The sequence below is a fragment of the Cygnus olor genome, chromosome Z (assembly GCF_009769625.2).
Source record: "Cygnus olor isolate bCygOlo1 chromosome Z, bCygOlo1.pri.v2, whole genome shotgun sequence".
Classification (NCBI taxonomy): domain Eukaryota; kingdom Metazoa; phylum Chordata; class Aves; order Anseriformes; family Anatidae; genus Cygnus; species Cygnus olor.
The window spans coordinates 36,305,854-36,326,341 of NC_049198.1; the positions used below are offsets into that span (position 1 = coordinate 36,305,854).

A 20,488-nucleotide genomic window follows, 5' to 3' on the forward strand; every position below is an offset into this window, starting at 1 on the left:
AGCCATGCCAACCAGCCAGCATGGACAGTTCTCAAAAAGGTGGCAGATTTTGAGTTGATTTCTGAGATTTCAATGTGCAATGCTAGCTCTACCCTTTTTAGAGACCAGCTAGGGTTAAGGAGAACTCATTGTTGTCCCATGTTTTCAATTAAGTAAGGACCCTTGTGGAAGATCTGAGTAGTTAGCTCAATAGGAGGCCGAGCTGGTACAAATAGCTGTTTAACTTCAATTTTGAACTAGAGCGCCATGGTGGAATGGGTCTCAAAATTAGTCCAGGAACACATTATGAGCACTGAGCAAGATATAATTAAAGTGTACCAACATTCACATCCATGGGGAGAGACACGTACGTGATCAAAGCCATGTTTGAGCTTACTCCCAGCATCTTCTATAGTAAGCTGGGAAGCCATTGCACATTCAGTACTGTTTTCAATTTGGCATCCTATTATGGTGTCTCCACTTTTCCCTACTAGAAGTGGAATCTGCTGACCTTTGTCCTCATTTTTTATAACCCATTTTCATTTAGAAAAGGTAAAATTGTTTTGTAATGCTACCACAGACAAACTTAGAAATTTGTGGGGGAAATTCCAAGTGTGTATCCATTATAGCCAGCTTAAGCATGGATCCACGGCCACCCCGTTGTACAGGTATTCCTTATATTTTGTTTATTAATCAGAAATGAATGTACTCAATTATAGGTTTGCTAAAGGTGAAATTATGCCAGCAATCCAAGTTAGATTGTTATTTTACAACAATCATCACATTGTTCTTTTCTGGTTTGGTAGAATCAAAATTCCAATAGGCCTATACGTAGACCCTTTAATTACCCTGCAGCCAATTTGTACTTTCTCTCCAGGCATGGCATAGAGTCTAGCCATCTAAAGAGAGGTGCTCCAACCCCATTCATCCTTTAAGCATATTCTGTTTCCACATAAAACTAGAGAGATTTAGGTCTGCCTTACTTTGAGGTGTTCCAGTGCTTGCAGTGTATTTGAGCAGTGCATGGTCCCAAGGGTGTTGTGCTTTGACCACGGTGAGTATAAACCTACATGTAAGTCCTATTCGTCCTTGTTGCCAAAGACACAAAAGTGGGTTCTACTAGAGTACAGTTACATCAACAATCCCACTTTTCAGTGACACAAACCTTCATTGTTCTTGGGCCTGAACACTATTTCTTGTAACCTTTTCATATGTAGATCCATTGATCATTCTACACCTTATTTGAATTTCTTCTCTGGCTATTCCCCTCAGGAGGGGCAGCAAGCTTTCTCTACCCCAGTCCCACTCATGTTTGGAATACACTTCAGCCCCATGCATAACCACAGTGGCCAAGTTTAAATTTTCTGTGATGGACCATAGTCCCATACTCCCAGTGTATTTCACATAAACTTGGGACCATGGCCATTCTGAGTCCTTCTGGCTACAAACCAAAGGGCATTGCATTAAGGCCAGGGTAAAGCATAGTGTTATCAAACTGCTGATTTGTCATTTTCCAGCTGTCCACATGTTGTTCACTCAGGATTTCTGTGAACACAAAAGCAGGGAAAATATGCTCAGTTGTATTCAACTGGAAGGGTCAAAAAAATGGTGAGATCCATCTGGTGCTAATCCAGTGCACCTTTCCTGAGCAATCTCTGGCTTTCCATGCATAGGGATTTTTGGGTGTAGCCAGTACCATTTATACTCCAATCTGAGGCATTTTCACCAGCACAGGCTAGCCTGCATAGAAGCTACTCTAGGGTGCTCCCCTGTTTTTTCACTGCTTTTGGTAGCACAGTTGTGGCAGAAGGACAAAAAGCTTTCATCTTCAGTCAACCATCTCAGCTCTATCTATTATTTAACTGATAGATGGCATTAGACAGTCGTAGATACCATTCAGACTCGTAAGTTTTAGCAAAACGCTTGACCAACCCATTTGTTCTCTCAGCAATACCATTGGCTTGGGGGCAGTATGGGGTGTGAAATGCCCACTGGATCCCTTCTTCCTTTGCCCAGTCTTGTACACTGTGGCTGTAAAGTGTGATCCATTATCACTTTGAATCTCCTCTGGAAGGGGAAGTGTACTAAACAATTCCTTCAGGCTATGGACTGTATTTTCCCCTGTGGCAGCAGTAGCAGCTGTAGCCATGGTAATTCCTGAGACTACTTCCACCCCTACCAATATGTATCTTTTACCCCCTGAGGGTCATAGTGGGCAAATATAATCAATCTGTCAGCTGTGCTACAACATTTTCCTATCTCAGATATGCAGGGAAGGTGCTTTACTCAGGTGGTCTTTGTTAAGTCATAAACAACATTGTGAACAAGCAGTCACAACTCATTCACAGTTTAACTGATACAGGCCATCCTCAGCTATGCCTTCCCAATATAAATCGGTTTGTCCAGCATGGCAGCATTTAACACATAACTATTCAAGTAAGGGATCCCATTCTTGGTCATCGTTTAACACACTAATTTATTGCAGTCAGGCTGCCTACCTGTTGGTTAAACTGGGCAGCCATCAAGTTTCGATGATCATGTTCGTTCACCCAGCCAATATGTAGTGCCCTCTTGGTTCTACCTCCAGCAATTGTTTCCAACCATCAGTTGGCCAAACTGAGGTTCTGTTTACCTGCCAGTCATTGATTGCCCAGTGCCCTATCCATTCAGTGGCCCCCTTAAACAGCATATGAGTCTGTAAATATGGCTGGCACCATGATGTGCAGCTAATAAGACTGCTCTAAGTTCCCCCACCTGTTCACTACCTTTACCTGTTTTACTTAATCTTTGTCCTGTGGCTACTTCTAGTGCTACAGCTTTATTCTCCCTATGAGACGATTCATCAATGAACTACACCCCAGTGAGATCACTGTCTTCCTTCAGAGGGGTAACTTCTTGAATTGGAGAAGGCTTGCTGGGTATAGGTTGGAACAACAGAGTACCACCTATGTCCTTTTGAAGTTTAGACATTTTAATATTACCCTTGGTAATCAGCATTATTTCATTAATTCTTCCAGGTAAGCATACCACTTATGAACCATGGATTTCTGGGCAAAACCAGCAGGCAGTGCTTAAATGTAGCTCTAGATGTAGTCTCCATAGACTTCATAGTCTTCATAGACTCCATAGTCTTCATAGACTACATCTAGAAGGCGGAAAGGTTTCACAAGTTATATGTGTATAAACAATGGTACTTCAAGTCAGAGGTGTGCTTGCTTTGTGAAAGATCACCAAGCAACCGATTCTGCAGATTCATTTAATTAGTTAATTAAAAGACTTTCACGTGAATTCCAACTCTGTGTGCTTATTGGTCAGGCGTACCAGGCACAAACATACAGATAACAATGGGTTAATTTTTAAATTCCCTCAGTCAACTATTAGATTAATATACACTGTACTAACATTCCACACTAATGAAAGATAAATTACTTTGAAATGCAAAGTTGTAAATGAAAACCATTATGTTCCTCAAAAATAAACAACATTCTGATGACATTTGAACATCTGAATGTAAGGCACTTCCCTGTTTTCAGGGCCAGTAATTAAAAACAAAAATAAAAAAGCATTAATCATTCCTTAAGATGTATTACTCTAGTCAAAACTCCTTACCTGGTATCTTAAAAAAGATAAAAATTTATAATACTTTTTAAAAGCTCGATATTTTATGTTGGACCTATTATTAATGCTTTTTTCTTGTTCTATCACACCAGAGCTGTAAGCATTGCCAGGGAGAGGGGAATGCATGCCATTAAAAAACGAGTCCTTATGTTTCCTATTAGTCTCTTTAGGACATATTTTGGATCCCTGAAATGAGGGCACACTCGTTTTAGTGGCTGTCCAACAGATGACAACTGTGAAATAGGTCCTGGGATGCAGAAGTATTAAAGCTAATAGGAACTGGAGATCTTTCTTGGCTTTTAAATTTTAAAACCAGGGTTCCTTCCTCTTTCTACAACTTGGAAACATTTATTTTCATGGAAATCTTAGTAGAGACATGACAACATATATACACACCATGCTGTCTGAAAGCTACTTTCTCATTAAGACATCCAAGCCCTTGATTTTATGCTTGCATTCATTCTCTAGGTAAAAAAAGGGATCTTTACTCATTTCCTAATTTTCTGCAATGACCCTAACACAAGCCAACTATGAACTGAGAGGAAGCATCACAAGGAACATAAAAATTGAAAGACAGAAAAAAAATCCAAATATATTCACTAGTAAAATTATATCAACATAATGATGAATGTGGAAGGTTCGCAAGGATGAAATGTGGTTAAATATTCAGATCATGTACAACATAGACCTTACTGAAAATCAGAATGTACTTTGAACTCATTTTGTTGTTTACAAAACCTAACGGGGTGTTTAAATGTTTGTTTTCCTCCCCACCTTAAGAAGTGTTGCAAGAAATAAAAGTAAATGACATATTTCTATCAAGAGCAACAAATAGAACAGCTGTTTCTCAGGCTGCATATGCAAAATGGAGATTGTGTTTTTTTGACAGGTGATATATTTACATACTGTAGCTTACATTTCTGTACTCATCAAATATTAGTTGAAGCAATCCAAGCGAGTGTTACTTTGATACATTGCATAACAAACATCAAAAGAATAATACAGAGCATTAAACAAATTCTAAAATACCAGTAGATGTTTTCATTTCTTAATCCAAGTAACACTATGTACACGCAGTACTTCAACAAATAAAACTCCTTTCATAGGATGGTACCAACAGGCCTTTAAAAATAAATATTTTTGGAAGTATGAAAAAAACTAAGATCTTATCAACACAGAAAATCTAAGATCTTACCTGTGCTACTCAACAGGTAACACACTGCAGATTAAAACAATTCTGCAACTACCGGGCAAAAAAAAGAAGCATTGAACTCTGTACATCTGGCAGGGCTGGATAGTGGCTTCATATCACATAATTCCCAATTTGCTTGAATATGGATTGGGATAAACAATATCCTCTGGAAATCACTTCAAACATCCCCAATTGCTGACAGACATTGGGAAGCTAATTAACAAATGAAACAGTTGGAGGGGAAGCAGGTATTGTTTAATTCGGTTAAGTGATTAACCTGAGTACTGTCATGGCTTTGCCAGTCTTCTATATTGCAGTATTAGCCCACAAATTTAGGATTATTGATCCCAAAAACATGCGTTATTTCCATTTGTAATTTAAATAACAGAACAACACGGTATTTCTTCATATGTTACACCTACTGAGAATGCAGCCATAGAGTTAGTTTCAAATACGCCTTCCGCTCTTAAGAGAAAAAGATAAGGAAGGTATCTAGAAGCAATTACATGAAGAAATTCAGATTTCTGTTGAATAAAAATGTGTTTGTTATTTGACTAAAAACACTACTTGATTTGGAGGAAAACACCAACACAGCTGAGCGTTTCCATAAATGCTACGGTATTCTTTCAACTGCTAGCTGCACTTTGGAGATGAATTCATCTGCTGCTGGTTCTGCTATCCTGGTCTGGTGAAAGGTGTCACTGCCCATGGCAGTGCGGCTGCAACTATACAATCTTGAAGGTCCCTTCCAACCCAAACCAATCTATGATTCTGTTATTCTTTTCATAGATTTACAAAGCTTTCCACACTTCAGAAGACTTGCTTGTCCTGCCCGCTGAACTATTATGACCAGTGACATCATAAGAATCAGAAGTAGAATTTGAAAACTCACTGGTTAGACAGACAAAGCCCAAAGGTGAAGGGGAGCACAAAACACTTTTTTTTCCCTGGTCAGACACTGGAATAAGAGCTTTTGTTTATTTGTTTATAAAGTAAACCTCATTTCATTGAAGCTGACAATATATCTCTCTCCCAAAGATATAATCATCCCAACAATAATTATCAAGCTATTCCACATTCTGTGTATAAAGTATTTACACAGTACAAATAGGCAGAGTAATACAACTTAATATCAGCACAGGTACACATAGTAGCCAGCCTGCAGCAGCTCTGAAATTAGAGCTTTGTTTTAGAATACCACTACTGGGGCTCACTAATATACTCCATATTAAATTAAACAAACGGATTTTTTGAAATACATTCCTGTTTTTAATATATAATTTCAGAAGACCATGAAACAGAAAACCAACTGTCAGTTGTCTCATTTCACAGGCTATTGTATTTTTTGATAAGCGAATGCTAAGCCAACAAACACCACTTCTTTGCAGAGGTTTTACAGTCTTAACTGTAATTTTCCCCTTAACCATAAAGCCCACGTGGTAGTTTGTGGATGCTAAGTGAGTAAGCAAACATCCTTAGATTCTGATTTTCCACATTCAGAGTTAAAACTTGATCTCAACTTTGGTATTCACAGACAAAAAACAAACCCAAACCAAACCAAGCACATCAAAGGGCTACTGCTGTAGAAGGAAAACCCCAAAATGATCAGAGCCAGACACCCTGGAGTACAGACACCCATAATAAAGTATATATTTACACCCAGAACTACCAAGACACCTATCTTCTACATCTCTTCTCACTATTAAATATTCCAGTGAACAGCATACCAGATAGAAAAAAAAAAGGTCAAATACACAGCATTGCTGCTGAATATCCCTATTTTATAGAATCACAAAATCATCTAGGTCAAAAAAGTCTTCTAAGATCATTAAGTCCAACCATTAACCTAGCACTGCCAAGTCTACCAGTAAACCATGTCCCTGTGTTCAACACTTAAATGTCTTCTGAAGACCTTCAGTGTTGGCGACACTACTTCTGTGGGCAACCTGTTCCAATGCTGCAGAACCCTTTCGGTGAAGTAATTTTTACTAATATCCAACGTGAACCTCCCCTGGCGCAACTTGAGGCCATTTCCTTTTGTCCTATCTCTCGTTGCTTTGGAGAAGAGACCGACCGCCACCCCAATACAACCTCTTTAGAGTCAGTTGCAGAGAGTGGTAATGCCTCCCCTGAGCCTCCTTTTCTCTAGGCTAAACAACCCCAGTTCCCTCAGCCACTCCTTGTAAGACTTGTTCTCTAGACCCTTCACCAGCTTCATGGCCCTTCTCTGGATGTGTTCCAGGGCCTCGGTGTCCTTCTTGTAGTGAGGGGACCAAAACTGAACACAATATTCAAAGTACAGCCTCACCAGAGCAAAGTACAGAGGGACAATCACTTCCCTAGTCACACTGGCCACAGATACAAATATTGAATACAATGCTAAGTTGTGATGTACATCTGACCCATACTGACTCCTCCAGCATCATCTTCTGGCTGTAAAACTGGGTCAAACTCACTGCAGGTGTTTGCTTCAGCAGAAATGAAAAATTTCAAACATTTGTTTTCAAGGAAGAGTGCAGCAAACATGTAAGACTCTCTTCACCCCAACCACCTTCCATGCATACCAGTTTTCTACACCAAACAGAAGTTCACTGTCTTTATAGGGCGGTCTTAGAGAATGACATCTCAGTTAGCACTTGCTTGTGAAATAAACTACCTTCAAATTCAAGACTTACCAAAGAGTACAATTATTAGCAGAAGCAGTAGTGTAGGACTTGTTATAATTCCTGCACTCGGCCTGAAGCCCACCTACAGGTGTTTGGGTTGCTTATTTCAGGCCAAGCCTCAGTATGCCTGTTTTGGTATGCAATGCAAGGGTGAACCAACATTACACCTGAATCCAAAGCAGTGGTTCAGAAACAGAACTCTACAGAGCTATCCAGCCTCACAAAAACCCCTATTACTGACAGTAAGGTGGCAAAAAAACTCATCTTCAGTGTCCAAATATAGGCAGGTATGTCCTAGAATAAGCAGATGGACAGTTACCTGCTTCTTAGTCATTAAGTACCAATTTTGAAATGCCAGAGTAAGTACCTTCAATCTGATCCTCATCTCCTCACTAGGAAAACAAAACCAACATGTCCATATCTTCTTTAAATGTTGCAAGAACTGCATTACAGATTGTGAGTCACTCCAATACAACGCAAAGTAGGCAGGAGCATGTCAAAGAGCTTTTTTTCCCCTCTATGTATCCTTTCTGTTGTGATAAGAATGTATTCTTATCAATGGACACACTTAGACATACCATAGTTCATTACCTGACAGTTCTTACAAGAACTTACAAGATAGTAGAACTAGCATTTTTCCAGAAGATAGTATTTTTATAGCTACAGAACATGAAAGTTATTGATAAAAAAGGATATTGCTCTTGCAGTACACAAACTCAGACACCAGCAAGATTAAGTAACATATTTCAAACTGGGAGAAGATGAAAAAAATCAAAACAAAATTTAATGGAACATAAAAAGGTCATATAAGTTAATTCATTCACGAATCAAGTAATTGTGCTGCATTTCTTTCCCATTTAATAACAAGGTGCTCTTCATTCTCTCACGTGATTAATTCATTACATCATACTGAAGTTCCCTGCTGTTTTGGAAAGGCCCACATATTATTCAACAGGTTCATTGGAATATGTCTTTCTGCCACGTCCTAAGTTGGGGTTTCAATCTGATGTCCTAGAGACTGATGATTTGTCAATATATTTGAAACACCTAGTAAAGAATTAACCCCTGAACTTTAAACAAAATGAAAAATGCTATAAAGAATACAACTTCCAGGTTTCACTTCGCACAGTTACCTCAAAAAACATTCATTTAAAGATACTAGACAAATGAAATAATTATTACAGTATTTTGTAATATTTTCACATTTCTGTAGATCACACTTTCATGCCCAGAATCTCCTAATGCTACAATAGGCAATTATAATTCCTTCTGGAAAAGGAGAAAAACAACCATGCATGTTCAGAAAACAGAAAAGTAATACTCCAGGTAGCACCTATTCTCACAAACATCTGTTTTATGCATTATTTGCATGTGGCTAACAGTAACTTCACACTGAAGAAATGTTAATATGTTGTCACCACTGAACAATGTCACAAATTGCAAAAATACCTAGAAAGGTTTTTCTTCTGAAGTTACTTCCCAGAGAAAGCACTTTTAAGTATCTTCTATCAAAATAAGTCTCACCTTTGGCCCATGAGATGATTTCTTCTTCACTTCAGAAAAAGACAGGGAGTTACTGGGAAGGTTGGGGAGATGAAGGCTCTGCCCTGAAGAGAACGATGTGCCATCTGACATTACCATGATCTGTTGTGAGAGGGAAAGCATGTAAGTCAAACATTACCCACAGAGAGAGAGTCTCACCTGCTTAAGCTACTAGTAAATCATTTTAGTATGAGAATAAAATTTTTTCAACAAACCATATATTTGTTTCTTCTCAACAGGAGATGAGACCATGGCCATCCACTATTCAATGAACAAATCAAATCTTTTGATTCTCAAGTAAGTACAGTGCGAGCCCCTCAGAAAACTGCAAAACATGTTCTAATACAGCTGCTTACACAGCATTGCAACTGAGTTCTTGGCATCCTTTTCTTTGTCTTGAGCGATGTCTGGTACCTTTGAATGTCCATTCCACCTGCACCAAAAGGTTCTGCAGGTTTCTGTGTACAGAAATGTGTAAGTGCATCTGCCTTTGCTTTCAACTACAGCAATGCAACTGAAGACTGTAATGGGTACAGGCAGCAAGGTTTTGGTGGCAGGGTTCGCCTCGGTGAGAGATCAGGGGCTGCCCCATGCTGGACTGTGTGAGCTCCAACAGCCTCGCAGCAGAACACAGCTGATTCCCTAAAGCAAAGCTGGTTCTGCCTCTGGGAGAACAGTTTTAAGGCTGAGGAGATAAGGGGAAAAAAGTGTGAGAAACTGCAGTGCAAATAAGCAAGGTCAGAGAAGAAGGAAGGGAAGAAACCTGCTCTGGCATCTGGAACACTACTTCCCTGCAGCCCATGGAGAGGACCATGCCAGAGCAGATATCCACACACAGCCCATGGAGTACTTTCACACTAGAGCAGATGGATATACTCTGAAAGACGTGGAGAGCCTGCACTAGAGCAGTTCTTTAAACACAGCAGCCTGCTGACAGGACCCGCAATGGATCAGGGCAAAAGTGTGAGGAGCAAGGAGCAGCAGGTAACTGCTGTGGACTGAACCCCCCGTACTGCTTGTGGCATGGTAAGAGGTAGAGGAGTCAAGAATGAAGGAGTGAAGTCGAGCACAGGAAGGAGGGAGGAAGGAGAAGGTAATGTTTACCTTTACTTCTCGCTATCCAAATGTACGTTCATCAGCAATAAATTAAATCAATTTTCCCTAAATTGAGGCTGCTGCTTAGCAGTTATCGACATGGGCAGCACAATCTCTTTCTCTCAACCCATGAGCTTTCATATCCCATCTTTTCCTCCTGGCCTATTGAGGAGACGGAATGAGTAACTGAGCAGCTGCTTGGAGTTTTATCTTGACCCAGGGTTAACCCACTACAAAGATACACTGTACAAACAGCCTTAGGTTTTATTATGAAAGCAGCAGAGCTGTAGCTTCAACTTCTAACTTCAAGTTTCTGCTTTACCTAGTGTACAGTAAACTGGATAGCTGATGAGCAAACAACATTTTTGCTATGACAAGGGTCTAGCTGCCTTTCTTGATTTTAAAGTCTCATAATTACCAACAGATATATCCAAGAGGCTGCAGATAGTTCAGCCAATCATAGAGTTGTACTCTGTGGATAGTACAGAAGTGGTAAATCTAGGCTATAGATTCGTATGCTTCATATTTTCTCTCTCCAGTCAATTCAAGTCAAGAAGGACTGTTATTTACTACCTACAACTTTTTCAAGTCAGAATTTCAATTTATTTATTTATTTATTTATTTATTAAAAGCTGCACATGAATCTTGCTGTAGATAACATTGTTCAAAAATCATGTGGTAGCCTAGAGAATAGTAAGGGACATGTCTGGGTAATAAAGATTTTTTCTTTTTTTGGCTTGTAAGTTGACCATTACCTTTCCAACACTGCAGATAGAATCCTAAGGAGGAGAATGCGGGCAATCTAAGTTTTTTTCACAACTTAGTTTTTTTCTCTTTCCTTGACCAGAGGTTCATGTATTAAAAAATATATTTAAAAATATATATATATTAATGCATTCAATAAACATTGTGAAGTAAGATTCCGCGCAGGGCACATAGCACATTTACTACTCCTCAGTTCCTCTTTTCCATTCCTCAGACTCCTAAGCCAGAGCACACAAGGAGACAGAACACAACGGCATCCATCTTGTAGTGAAGTCCACAGAGATTAGCTGTTGTGAATCACAGTAAATGATTTTATTTAGCCTGACAGATACTCTCTAACCTCAATTTACCAGGTGTTTTGGCTGAATTCAGCCCAGCTGAATACAAGGAAAGATAGAAGTAACAAATAGTCAGTGATAAAGACAAGGAAAATCTGTAGCCACTTGTGTATACCATAAACCTGTATAACAGATAGAGAAAAATACATTTGTCTCTATCATTATTTACTCAAAAAAAAATCAAATGGGTGATTAAATAAGATTGTTCTCCTTTAAATTAAACTTAATGCAATGTTTTAAGCCCATCAACTTCATCACAGAAAATACCACTTGCATTAAAACCAATTCATCTTTCAGCAGAAGTAGATATAACGTTGCCCATTATTAAGGAGTTTAAGCAGGTATTTTGTTGGCACAAAGTAGTTCTGCTCATGCACTCATGCAAGAGAGTGATGCATATGCATGTTATGCAGAAACACGGTCTAGAGGATCAGTGTCTGCCTTGCCTTGATGATTAAATCCAAAGAAACAAAAAATTCTGCCAAGAATCTTTCTTCTGGGGTCAGAAGCTGCCATTTTCTCCCTGAAGCATAGAATTCTGACTCACTAAAATTAACTGAGATTCAACAACTACATAAATTCTCTTTTCAAATTACACAAACATTTCAGTTTAGAAATACTTCTGGATATTCCTAGAAAGCTGACATTAAAAAAAAAGTATACGGATTTCTCAGGTAACTCAGTTTCTAGACAAGCATTAGAGAATTTTTTGGACCATTAACAGCCTCAGTATGCCAGATGATACATTTAGACACAGGATAACTAAAGAAAAATCTACAGGGCTTGGACAAGCAGCTTTAGCATCTGAGGTCAGGCAGGTTTGGCAAATCTAGTTCCACACGAAGAAAAACATATCCTGTACACTTTTTAGAAGACAAAACCTGGACATTCCAAACTGTGAGCCACAAAAAATTCAGTGTATTGACTCCTTCAACCTGCTATTTCACTATAAATTCCATGAAAAAACAGCAATTGTAGATTCAAAATGTTCTTTAATGCAATCAAAAATGAATGCAATAAAGCAGAACCTCAGTTCAGCATTCCAGATAAGCACTACATGGACAATAAAAGGCCAGGAAAATCTTCTGTAAAATTCACTTCCTGGCCCCTACAATAAAATACACATCTCTACCTTCCATACCGATCTCTGTGAGAAGTAGGATCTGGTCCTGACTAAAATCCCCTATGTCAGGGAAAATAACTTGTCTTCTCTTCCTTCAAAAGAATGAAGTTAATGTTAACATTAAAAACTCTCAAATTCTTGCAAAATGTTAGTTTTGTTTGCCAAAACACAAAACGTGCCTACAAATATTTTTTTTTGAAATGAAATGAATTTCCCTTTTGGCTAAACTTAGGAAAGAGACAGCTATATATCCAGTTTAAGCACTACTCCCGAAAGAGCCCAGCAAACAGAACTATAGCAGCTACTGCAGCCTGTACCTGCCCTTCATTCTCCTATTAGCCAAAGATTAACTCTTGCAAACAGAAATGCACAGCATGGCAAGCATACTTCAATGAGTTTTCAGAGAAAGTTCCTACTTTTACATTGCCACTATCACACTGACAGCATATACTGTTTATACATGTGTCTGTCTGCGTGTGTATGTATATGTACACAGCTACATTAAGTCGAGGCTACATAAAAAGAGGAGAAAATGGAAATGAGTTTATCAAAGCAAGCCATTAACTCTACAGCAAGAATGCAAGGTCATCAAAAGCAAACTAAGAGGTCTCCAATAAGGCCACTCTCTCTATACATTTTTACTCACTTCCTCCCTTCTGCACTGCCAAGTTCCCTGCCAGCTTAAAGTTGCACAGAAGTGTTTACTCCAGTATGCTGACAATACTACAGCCCATGCGTAAGCCAGGCACCCAAGACCATTCAGGGTGGGTGCTTGTCTGCAACAATAAATTTAGGGACAAAACCAAGCAAAAGTAGTAACTCCTCAACCACTTCCACAAGTTCCCAATGAACTGGTAACGTGTACTAGCAGAGCAGTATCTGACAACAGCGCTGGTATTAGCGAAGCAAGATGAAATGACAGAGGCAAGAGCTCAGTTTTAAAGGAGTCAGTTTAAAAAGCAATACAATAACACCCTGAATTCACCAGCACTCAAAGCATGAACAACCAGTTATAGTTTTGCTGCTCCTTCAGCGATTTAGCTTAATATTGACTATATTCAGGCAGAGGAAAGGTTAAGCTAAGATCACAGCATGTCTTTGATGTTGTCAACAGTGACAGTTATGGGAAAAAATACAAGCACGGGACAAATAATGGAGAATTATTCTTTCCCTGTCCCCTACCTCCTCTCAGCAATCTATGGTTTAGGGAATTCCTGCACCAGAAACTGTATCCATATCATTGTTTTTAATAATGCTAATGCTAACTTAAAAATCACAGAAAAGTTTGGGCTGGAAGAGACTTTTAAAGATAGTGAAGAATTTCTTCCTTACAGGAAAAGTACTTCCTCTTGAATATTTTAAACCCAGCATATGAATTCCATTTCCATTCCACCTAAATCTCCCCTCTTTTAGTTTAAAATCATTACCACTTGTCCTATTACTACACTCCCTGACAGAGTTCCTCTCCTGCTTTCTTGTAGACTCTCATTAGGTACTACAAGGCTGCAATGAAGTCTCCCCAGTCTTTTCTTCTCCAGGCTGAACAACCCCAACTTCCTCCGCCTGTCTTTATAGGAGAGGTGCTCCAGTTCTCTGATCATCTTTGTGGCCCTCCTCTGGACTTGCTATAACAGCTCCATGTCCTTCTTATGTTGGGGGCCGCAGAGCTGAACACAGTGCTCCAAGTGGTGTCTCACAAGAGCAGAGTATTGGGGACGAATTATCTCCCTCGACTTGCTGGCCATGCTGCTTTTGATGCAGCTCAGAAAATGGTTGGCCTTTTGGACTGTAAGGCCACACTGCCAGCTCATGTTTAGCTTTTCATCCACCAACATGCCCAAACCCTTCTCATAAGGGCTACTCTCAATCCATTCTCCACCCAGCCTGTATTCACGTTTGGGATTGCCCTGACCCAGGTGCAGCACCTTGCACTTGTCTTGTTGAACTCCATCAGGTTCACAGAGGCCCACCTCTCGAGCCCGTACAGCTCCATCCCTTCTCTCAAGCACATTGACCGCACCACAGAGCTTGGTGTCATGGGCAGACTTGCTGAGGGTGCACTCAATTTCACTGTCCATATCACTGACAGAGATGTTATACTGCACCGGTCCCAATACCATGGAATGTACTGTGGAATAGCCTTCCCTGTGGAATGCCATTTGTCACTGGTCTCCACTTGGACATCAAGATCTTGACTGCAACTCTCTGAATGCAATCATCCAGTCAATTTTTAATCCAGTGAGTGATCCATCCATCAAACCCATGTCTCTCCAATTTAGAATCACAGAAAATCCAAGTTGGAAGGGATCCACAAGGATCATTGAACCCAACTCCTGCATCCCCAAAGCACCCTCCAATAAACAACTGAAAATCAGACCATGTGTCTTGAGAGCACTGTCTGAACACTTCTTCAGCTCTGGCAGGCTCAGTCCCGTGACTGCTGCCCTGGGGATCCTATTCCAGTGCCTGACCACCCTCTTGCTGAAAAACCTCTTGATACCTAACCTGAATCTCACCTGTCACAGCTTCAAGATGTTCTCTTAGGTCCTATCACCGGTTACCAGAGAGCAGAGCTCAGCACCTGCCCCTCCGCTCCCCTCGTGAAGAAGTTGTAGATAATAATAATAATGTCTCCTGTCAGTCTCCTCTTCTTCAGACTTGACAATCCAAGTGACTTCAGCTGCTCCTCATAACGTCTTCTCCTGTACACCCTTTACAATATTTGTTGCCCTACTTCAGACAGTAACATCTTTGTTATACTGTGGCACAGTATGGAAAGCTTTACTGAAATCCAGAAAGATTACATTGGCTGGCTTCCTTTGGTCACCGAGCTGGGTGATCTTGTCATAGAAGGAAATTATGTTTGCTAGACATGACCTTCCCCTAGTGAGCCCATGTTGGCTCTGACCAATGACTGTGTTGCCCTTTAGGCGTTTTTCAAAAACTCCCAGAATAATCTTCTCCATAATTTTACCAGGCACTGAAGTGAGACTGACAGGCCTGTAATTGCCCACATCTTTTTTGCCCTTCTTGAAAATTGAGACCACATTTGCCAGCTTCCAGTCAACTAGGACCTCTCCAGATTCCCAACACCATTGAAAAATAGTTGAGGAAGGTCCCACAATGACATCAGCCAACTCTCTGAGTACTCTGGGATGAATCCCATAAGGCCCCATGGACTTGTACGGATCCAGGTGGAGCAGCAAATCCCACACAAGTTCAGGGTTAACCAGGAATTTATCATCCCCACAGTCAGAATCCTCCAACTCAGGGTAGCAGGAGTCCCAGAGCCCATCACTGGTGTTGAAGACAGAGGCAAAAAATGCATCAAACATCTCTGCTTTGTCTGTGTCTCTCTTTGTTAGGCAACCATCCTCATTAAGTATCAGAGCAGTGTTTGCTCAGGTCCTCCTTTTCCTGTTAACATACTTCAAAAACCTTATCAAAACTCTTTGAGTATGACCATCCTTCCAATTCCTTACCCACCGAGTGGTCCGTCCATCCAATCCATGTCTTTCCAATTGAGAGACAAGGATATCATGGTGTGAAATGCTTTGCACAAGTCCAGGTAGATAATGTCAGTTGCTCTTCCATCAATGCTGTAACCCCACCATAGGCCACCAGATTAGTCAGTCTGAACCTGCCCTTAGTGAAGCCATGCTGGCTGTCACCAATCACCTCCTTATTTTCCATGTGCCGTAGCATAGTTTCCAGGAGGATCTGCTCCCCTGTAAACTGCCTCAAAATCTTGAACTCCACCATTTCATAGTCACTGCAGCCAAGGCTGCCCTTCTGCTTCATATTCCCCACCAGCCCCTCTTTTTTGTTGAGAACATGGTCCAGCACAGCACCTCTGTCCTTGGAGAAGGAAGTTACTATTGATGCCTTCCAGGAACCTCCCTGGATTGTTTATACCCTGCTGTGTTGTCCCTCCAACACGAATCAGAGCAGTCGAAGTCCCCCAAAAGGGCCAGGACTTGTGAATATGAGGCTGCTCTTATGTACCAACAGAGGGCCTCAACCACTCAATCTTTCTGATCACTGTAATGTCACCTGTCCCCGCCCTCCCTTTAATCCTGACCCATAAGCTGTCTGTCAGCTCCTCATCCATCCCCAGGCAGAGCTCCATGTACTCCAGCTGCTCCTTGACACAGACAGCAACATCCCGTTGTCATCTCCCCTGCCTGTCCTTCTTAAAGAGCCTGTACCCCTCCATTCCAACACTCCAGCTGTGGGAGGCATCCCACCACATCTCTGTAATGCAAGTAAAATCATAGCCCTGCAGGTGTGTGCACGTCTCTAACTCCTCTTGTTTATCTGCCATGCTACGGGCGCTAGCATAGAGACATGTGACATTTGAGTTGGGCCTCCAATGAAGGTGACTGACTGGCTGGAGTGGCTGGAACTCCTTTGTGCTGCCCTTCAGGTGCTCTCCAGCTGACCCACGACCCTTCTCCAGGCTCTGGGCACCTATCACTGACACTGGTGTCCAACTGGGATAAGCATGACTGATTCCCCTCCCACCACAACTCTAGTTTAAAACCCTCCTCACTATCTTGGCAAGCCAGTGACTGAAGATGTTCTTACTGAAGATGTTCTTCCCCTCCTCTAACAGGTGGACCCCATCAGCCCCACCAGACCAGGTTTCTCAAAGCCAGTTCCACGGTCTAAGTAGCTGAACCCCTGTCTGTGGCACTAGACCTGTAACCATCTGTTGATTTACCCTTTCAATCCCCTTCCCTTTGACTGGGTGGACAGATGAAAAATCTGCCTGAGCTCCTGAGTCCTTTACTGCTGCTCCCAGGGCTCTGTAGTCCTTGATACTCCTCAGGCTGCTCCTGGCTTTATTATTGGTGCCCATGTGAAACAAACAGCAGTAGATAACAGTCAGTGGACTGTACGAGACTTGGTAGTCTCTTGGTGATATCCCTGATACAAGCCCCCAGTAAGCCTCTAGAGTGCGTCAGTTTGGATGCCTCTGTACCTCTCAGAAGAGAGTCACCTGCTACCATTACCTGTCATTTTTTCTTGGTCACGATGGTTGTTATACAGTGAAGAGATCAGGTTGCCTTACTTAGTTCCAGTTCCTTATTCATCCACTCCTGATGTGATCAATCTTTCCTCTTCAAGCTGCAGAGCAGTGAAGCAGTTCTGCAAGGCCACCTCAGGCTTTGGGGTAAGTCTCTTCCCTCTGCTGGTCCTTGCTGTTGCAAGCTTCCATTCTTCTGCGTTATTAGCTCTCCCTCCCTCTGATGTGCTGGTGGGGAAGTTTCTGTTTGCTTGGTCATGGGCTGTGGGTGCATTGCAGACTGTGCTTAGAACCAGCTATCTAACTCAATCTCGGCCTCCCTGATATTAAACCAGCCTTCTCACCACCTCCCACAGCTCAGCCACCTGCTGAGGTCCTCCACACGGGCACACTTTTTGTGGGCAGGTCTGCCTCCTGTCTCTGCCACAGGAAAAGGCCCAGGGACTTCCAGCCATCCAAGGTCTGCACTGCAGCCTCTCCCTTCAGCAGCTCCATGTGGGTGGAGAGGCACCGGCCACTCCTGTGGTAGGTGGTGCAGAGCCCCAGCCAGGGCTGCAGCCTATGCTCTCAGACAAGTGCCCACCATTCTGCTGAAGAGGCTGAAGTAGGACGGGTGCCCTTGACATGTGCAGATGGTCACAGGGCATGTACCTCAAGCCTCCCACTTGGCCAGCAGGACAGCCCTCCTCTGAAGAGGCACTCTCCCACACAAACTGCCGCACTGTGCCCTGGTCACCGGTGCTCCCTAGGGTTGCCTTACGTGGCAGTGAGGGTTTTAAAGTGCACAGCTCTGTATGAAGATGGCTGGCAGCTGTGGAAGCTGGCTGATCACACAAGGATCAAGAGGAACAGGAGAAAATTGCCTGCTGAAATGAAGGATATGGCTTAGTCAATACATAACACCTGGTAGGGTTTCAGGGGATCACTGTTAGATCCATGTGTGTTGAAGGTATGATGGCTTCTTCACAGCTGATGGAGATTTCTCAAACCTCAAACTTTCTCTCCTGAAACTGTAGTAAAAAAACAGCAACAACAATGCCACTAAAAGAGAGAAGGAGATGAAAAAACATCCTTGTCCTAAGTTCTACAAATAGTTGGTAGCAAAAAGAAGAGTGAGCAAAAAGAAGAGAGAAAAAAAAAAGACCACTAAAGCTGAGTGGTCGCATCAGGCATGAATGACTTTGAACTGCTGGAAGAGACCAACAAGCAGCTACATGGTACAGACAAAGATGGTTTCTCAAAAGGAAACTTGATAGCGCTGGGCAGCTCTCTGTGGTCATGGCCATGCTGTACCAGTGACATGAGAAAACACTCAGGGAATCTAAACACTAGGCTGAAAAGGACACTTGCAATGCAAGTTTCACTGGTAGCATATTATACAAGGCTTCCAATATCAAACTCAGCAGTAGATAGAAGGGCAGTCTCAACACAAACTTGAGAATAAAACAGGAAAAATGGCTATCACTAGCAAGCCTGCAAACTTTGGAAGGGATACAGTATCTGAATAAAACATGTTCTACATTAACTGGCAAGGAATTAAACTAGTGCTTTAAAAATTAAAGGCAAACTTTTAAGCATGAGACTACAGAGATGAGGAGAGCATAGAAAAAACAAATTGGCATGATACATCTTTCTGGATAAAAATAGGAAAAAAATTCAGGTAAGAAACGATACAGTCTGAACAAAAAGAGTTCTGTTTTAAGTACACAACATAAATTAGATAATTAGGCAATTAGATATAACTATCCTCTATAAATGTTAAAAGATTATAAAAATTTTGGGTGGATTAGAGGACCTGGTTCTGAATGACAAAGCAACGCGACCAAGAGAAAACGACTAGTCTCACAGTATAACAATCAGGGTTGAGATGATGCAGAAATGAGAGACTAGGTTGGACTAAAACGTTTCCATGTTTTTTGTTTCGCTCTGTTTAAGTCTCAATTAAAAAAGCTTTATCTATTGGTGAGAACTTCAGAATCCTCACAAACTTTAAAAACTCTTTGCACCCATAGGTGTGCATGATATATATGACAAGGAGTGCTTCTAAAAACAGGCAGAGTAACAGGAAGGCTAAGAACAATGTGTGTCCACTGCTCAATGAGGCAAGGGATTTTGTGACAAAGGACTTGGCTGAAATACTCAATGCTCTTTTAGCCTGTTTTCTCTAGTAACACCTCTTTCCGTCAGGCCTCCAAGGTCCCTGATAGTCCACAGGAGTGAGGCAGTGCCCAGAAGAGACGATGAAATTAGGGAGCACTTCGTCCACACGGCCACTCACATTCAAGGTACCAGATGGGATGTGAGGGTCATGAAGGAGCCAGCCAGTACCACTGCAATGTGTCTAACATCCTTAAAACATCATGGTGATTGGGATAGGTTCCTTATGACTACAGAAAGGCAAATGTCACACTACTCTTCAACAGCAAGAAGGAAGACCCAGAGAACAACAGCCCTGTCAGCTTCACCTCAGTTCCTGGGAAGATGATGGAGAAAATCCACCTGGAAGACACTTTCAGACACTCAAAGGACAAGAAGGTGACAGAGAGAAGTCAGCATAAGTTTGGTAAGAGCACTCCTGCCCAATTAACACAACTAACTGGACTACTTTCTATGATTCACATTGTGGATAAGGGGAAAGGCATAAGTGTAGTATACCTTAATTTTACGCAAAGCTTTGTGCTTATTTGCCTTAGCCTCCTTGCAGCCAGATCTATGAGATATGAGATAGATGAATAGAAGAGACAGGTGGGAAACTGGATGGAATACTGGTTGCAAAGGGTCCTGCTGAGATGCACAAGGTCCAGCTGGAGGCTAGTGACTACGGTTATCCCTCTAGATTCAATGCTTGTTTTAGAGCTGTTTAATGTTTTCATTAATGACCCAATGGATCAAGTGAACTGTCAGCAAGTTTGCAGATGATACTCAGAGAACTATTTTTCAGAGAGACCCCCTGTGTTGTTCAGGAGAAGCTCCACCATACAACATGAGAGTTGGGGTAGATGATGTTCAAGGAAGAGAATAAAAAAGGGTAGATAAGTTATTTCATAAGGCACATAAAAAGCTAGTAAGTGAAGCCAACTCCCAAGAAAGCCAGCCTGAAATCTACTGAATATGGAGAGATGATGACTACAGGTCAAGACC

General features: G+C 41.5%; 1 protein-coding gene across 4 annotated transcripts in view; it reads right to left on the bottom strand.

Annotated features, from left to right (window-relative positions):
- Positions 1–20,488, bottom strand: part of MLLT3 (MLLT3 super elongation complex subunit) — a 142,246-nt gene that overhangs the window by 40,828 nt on the left and 80,930 nt on the right. For all 4 annotated transcript variants that reach the window (XM_040541512.1, XM_040541511.1, XM_040541515.1 and 1 more), the window contains one exon: positions 8,980–9,099. In XM_040541512.1, coding sequence (XP_040397446.1) covers positions 8,980–9,099 — 120 coding nt within the window. The remainder of the gene's footprint in view (positions 1–8,979; positions 9,100–20,488) is intronic.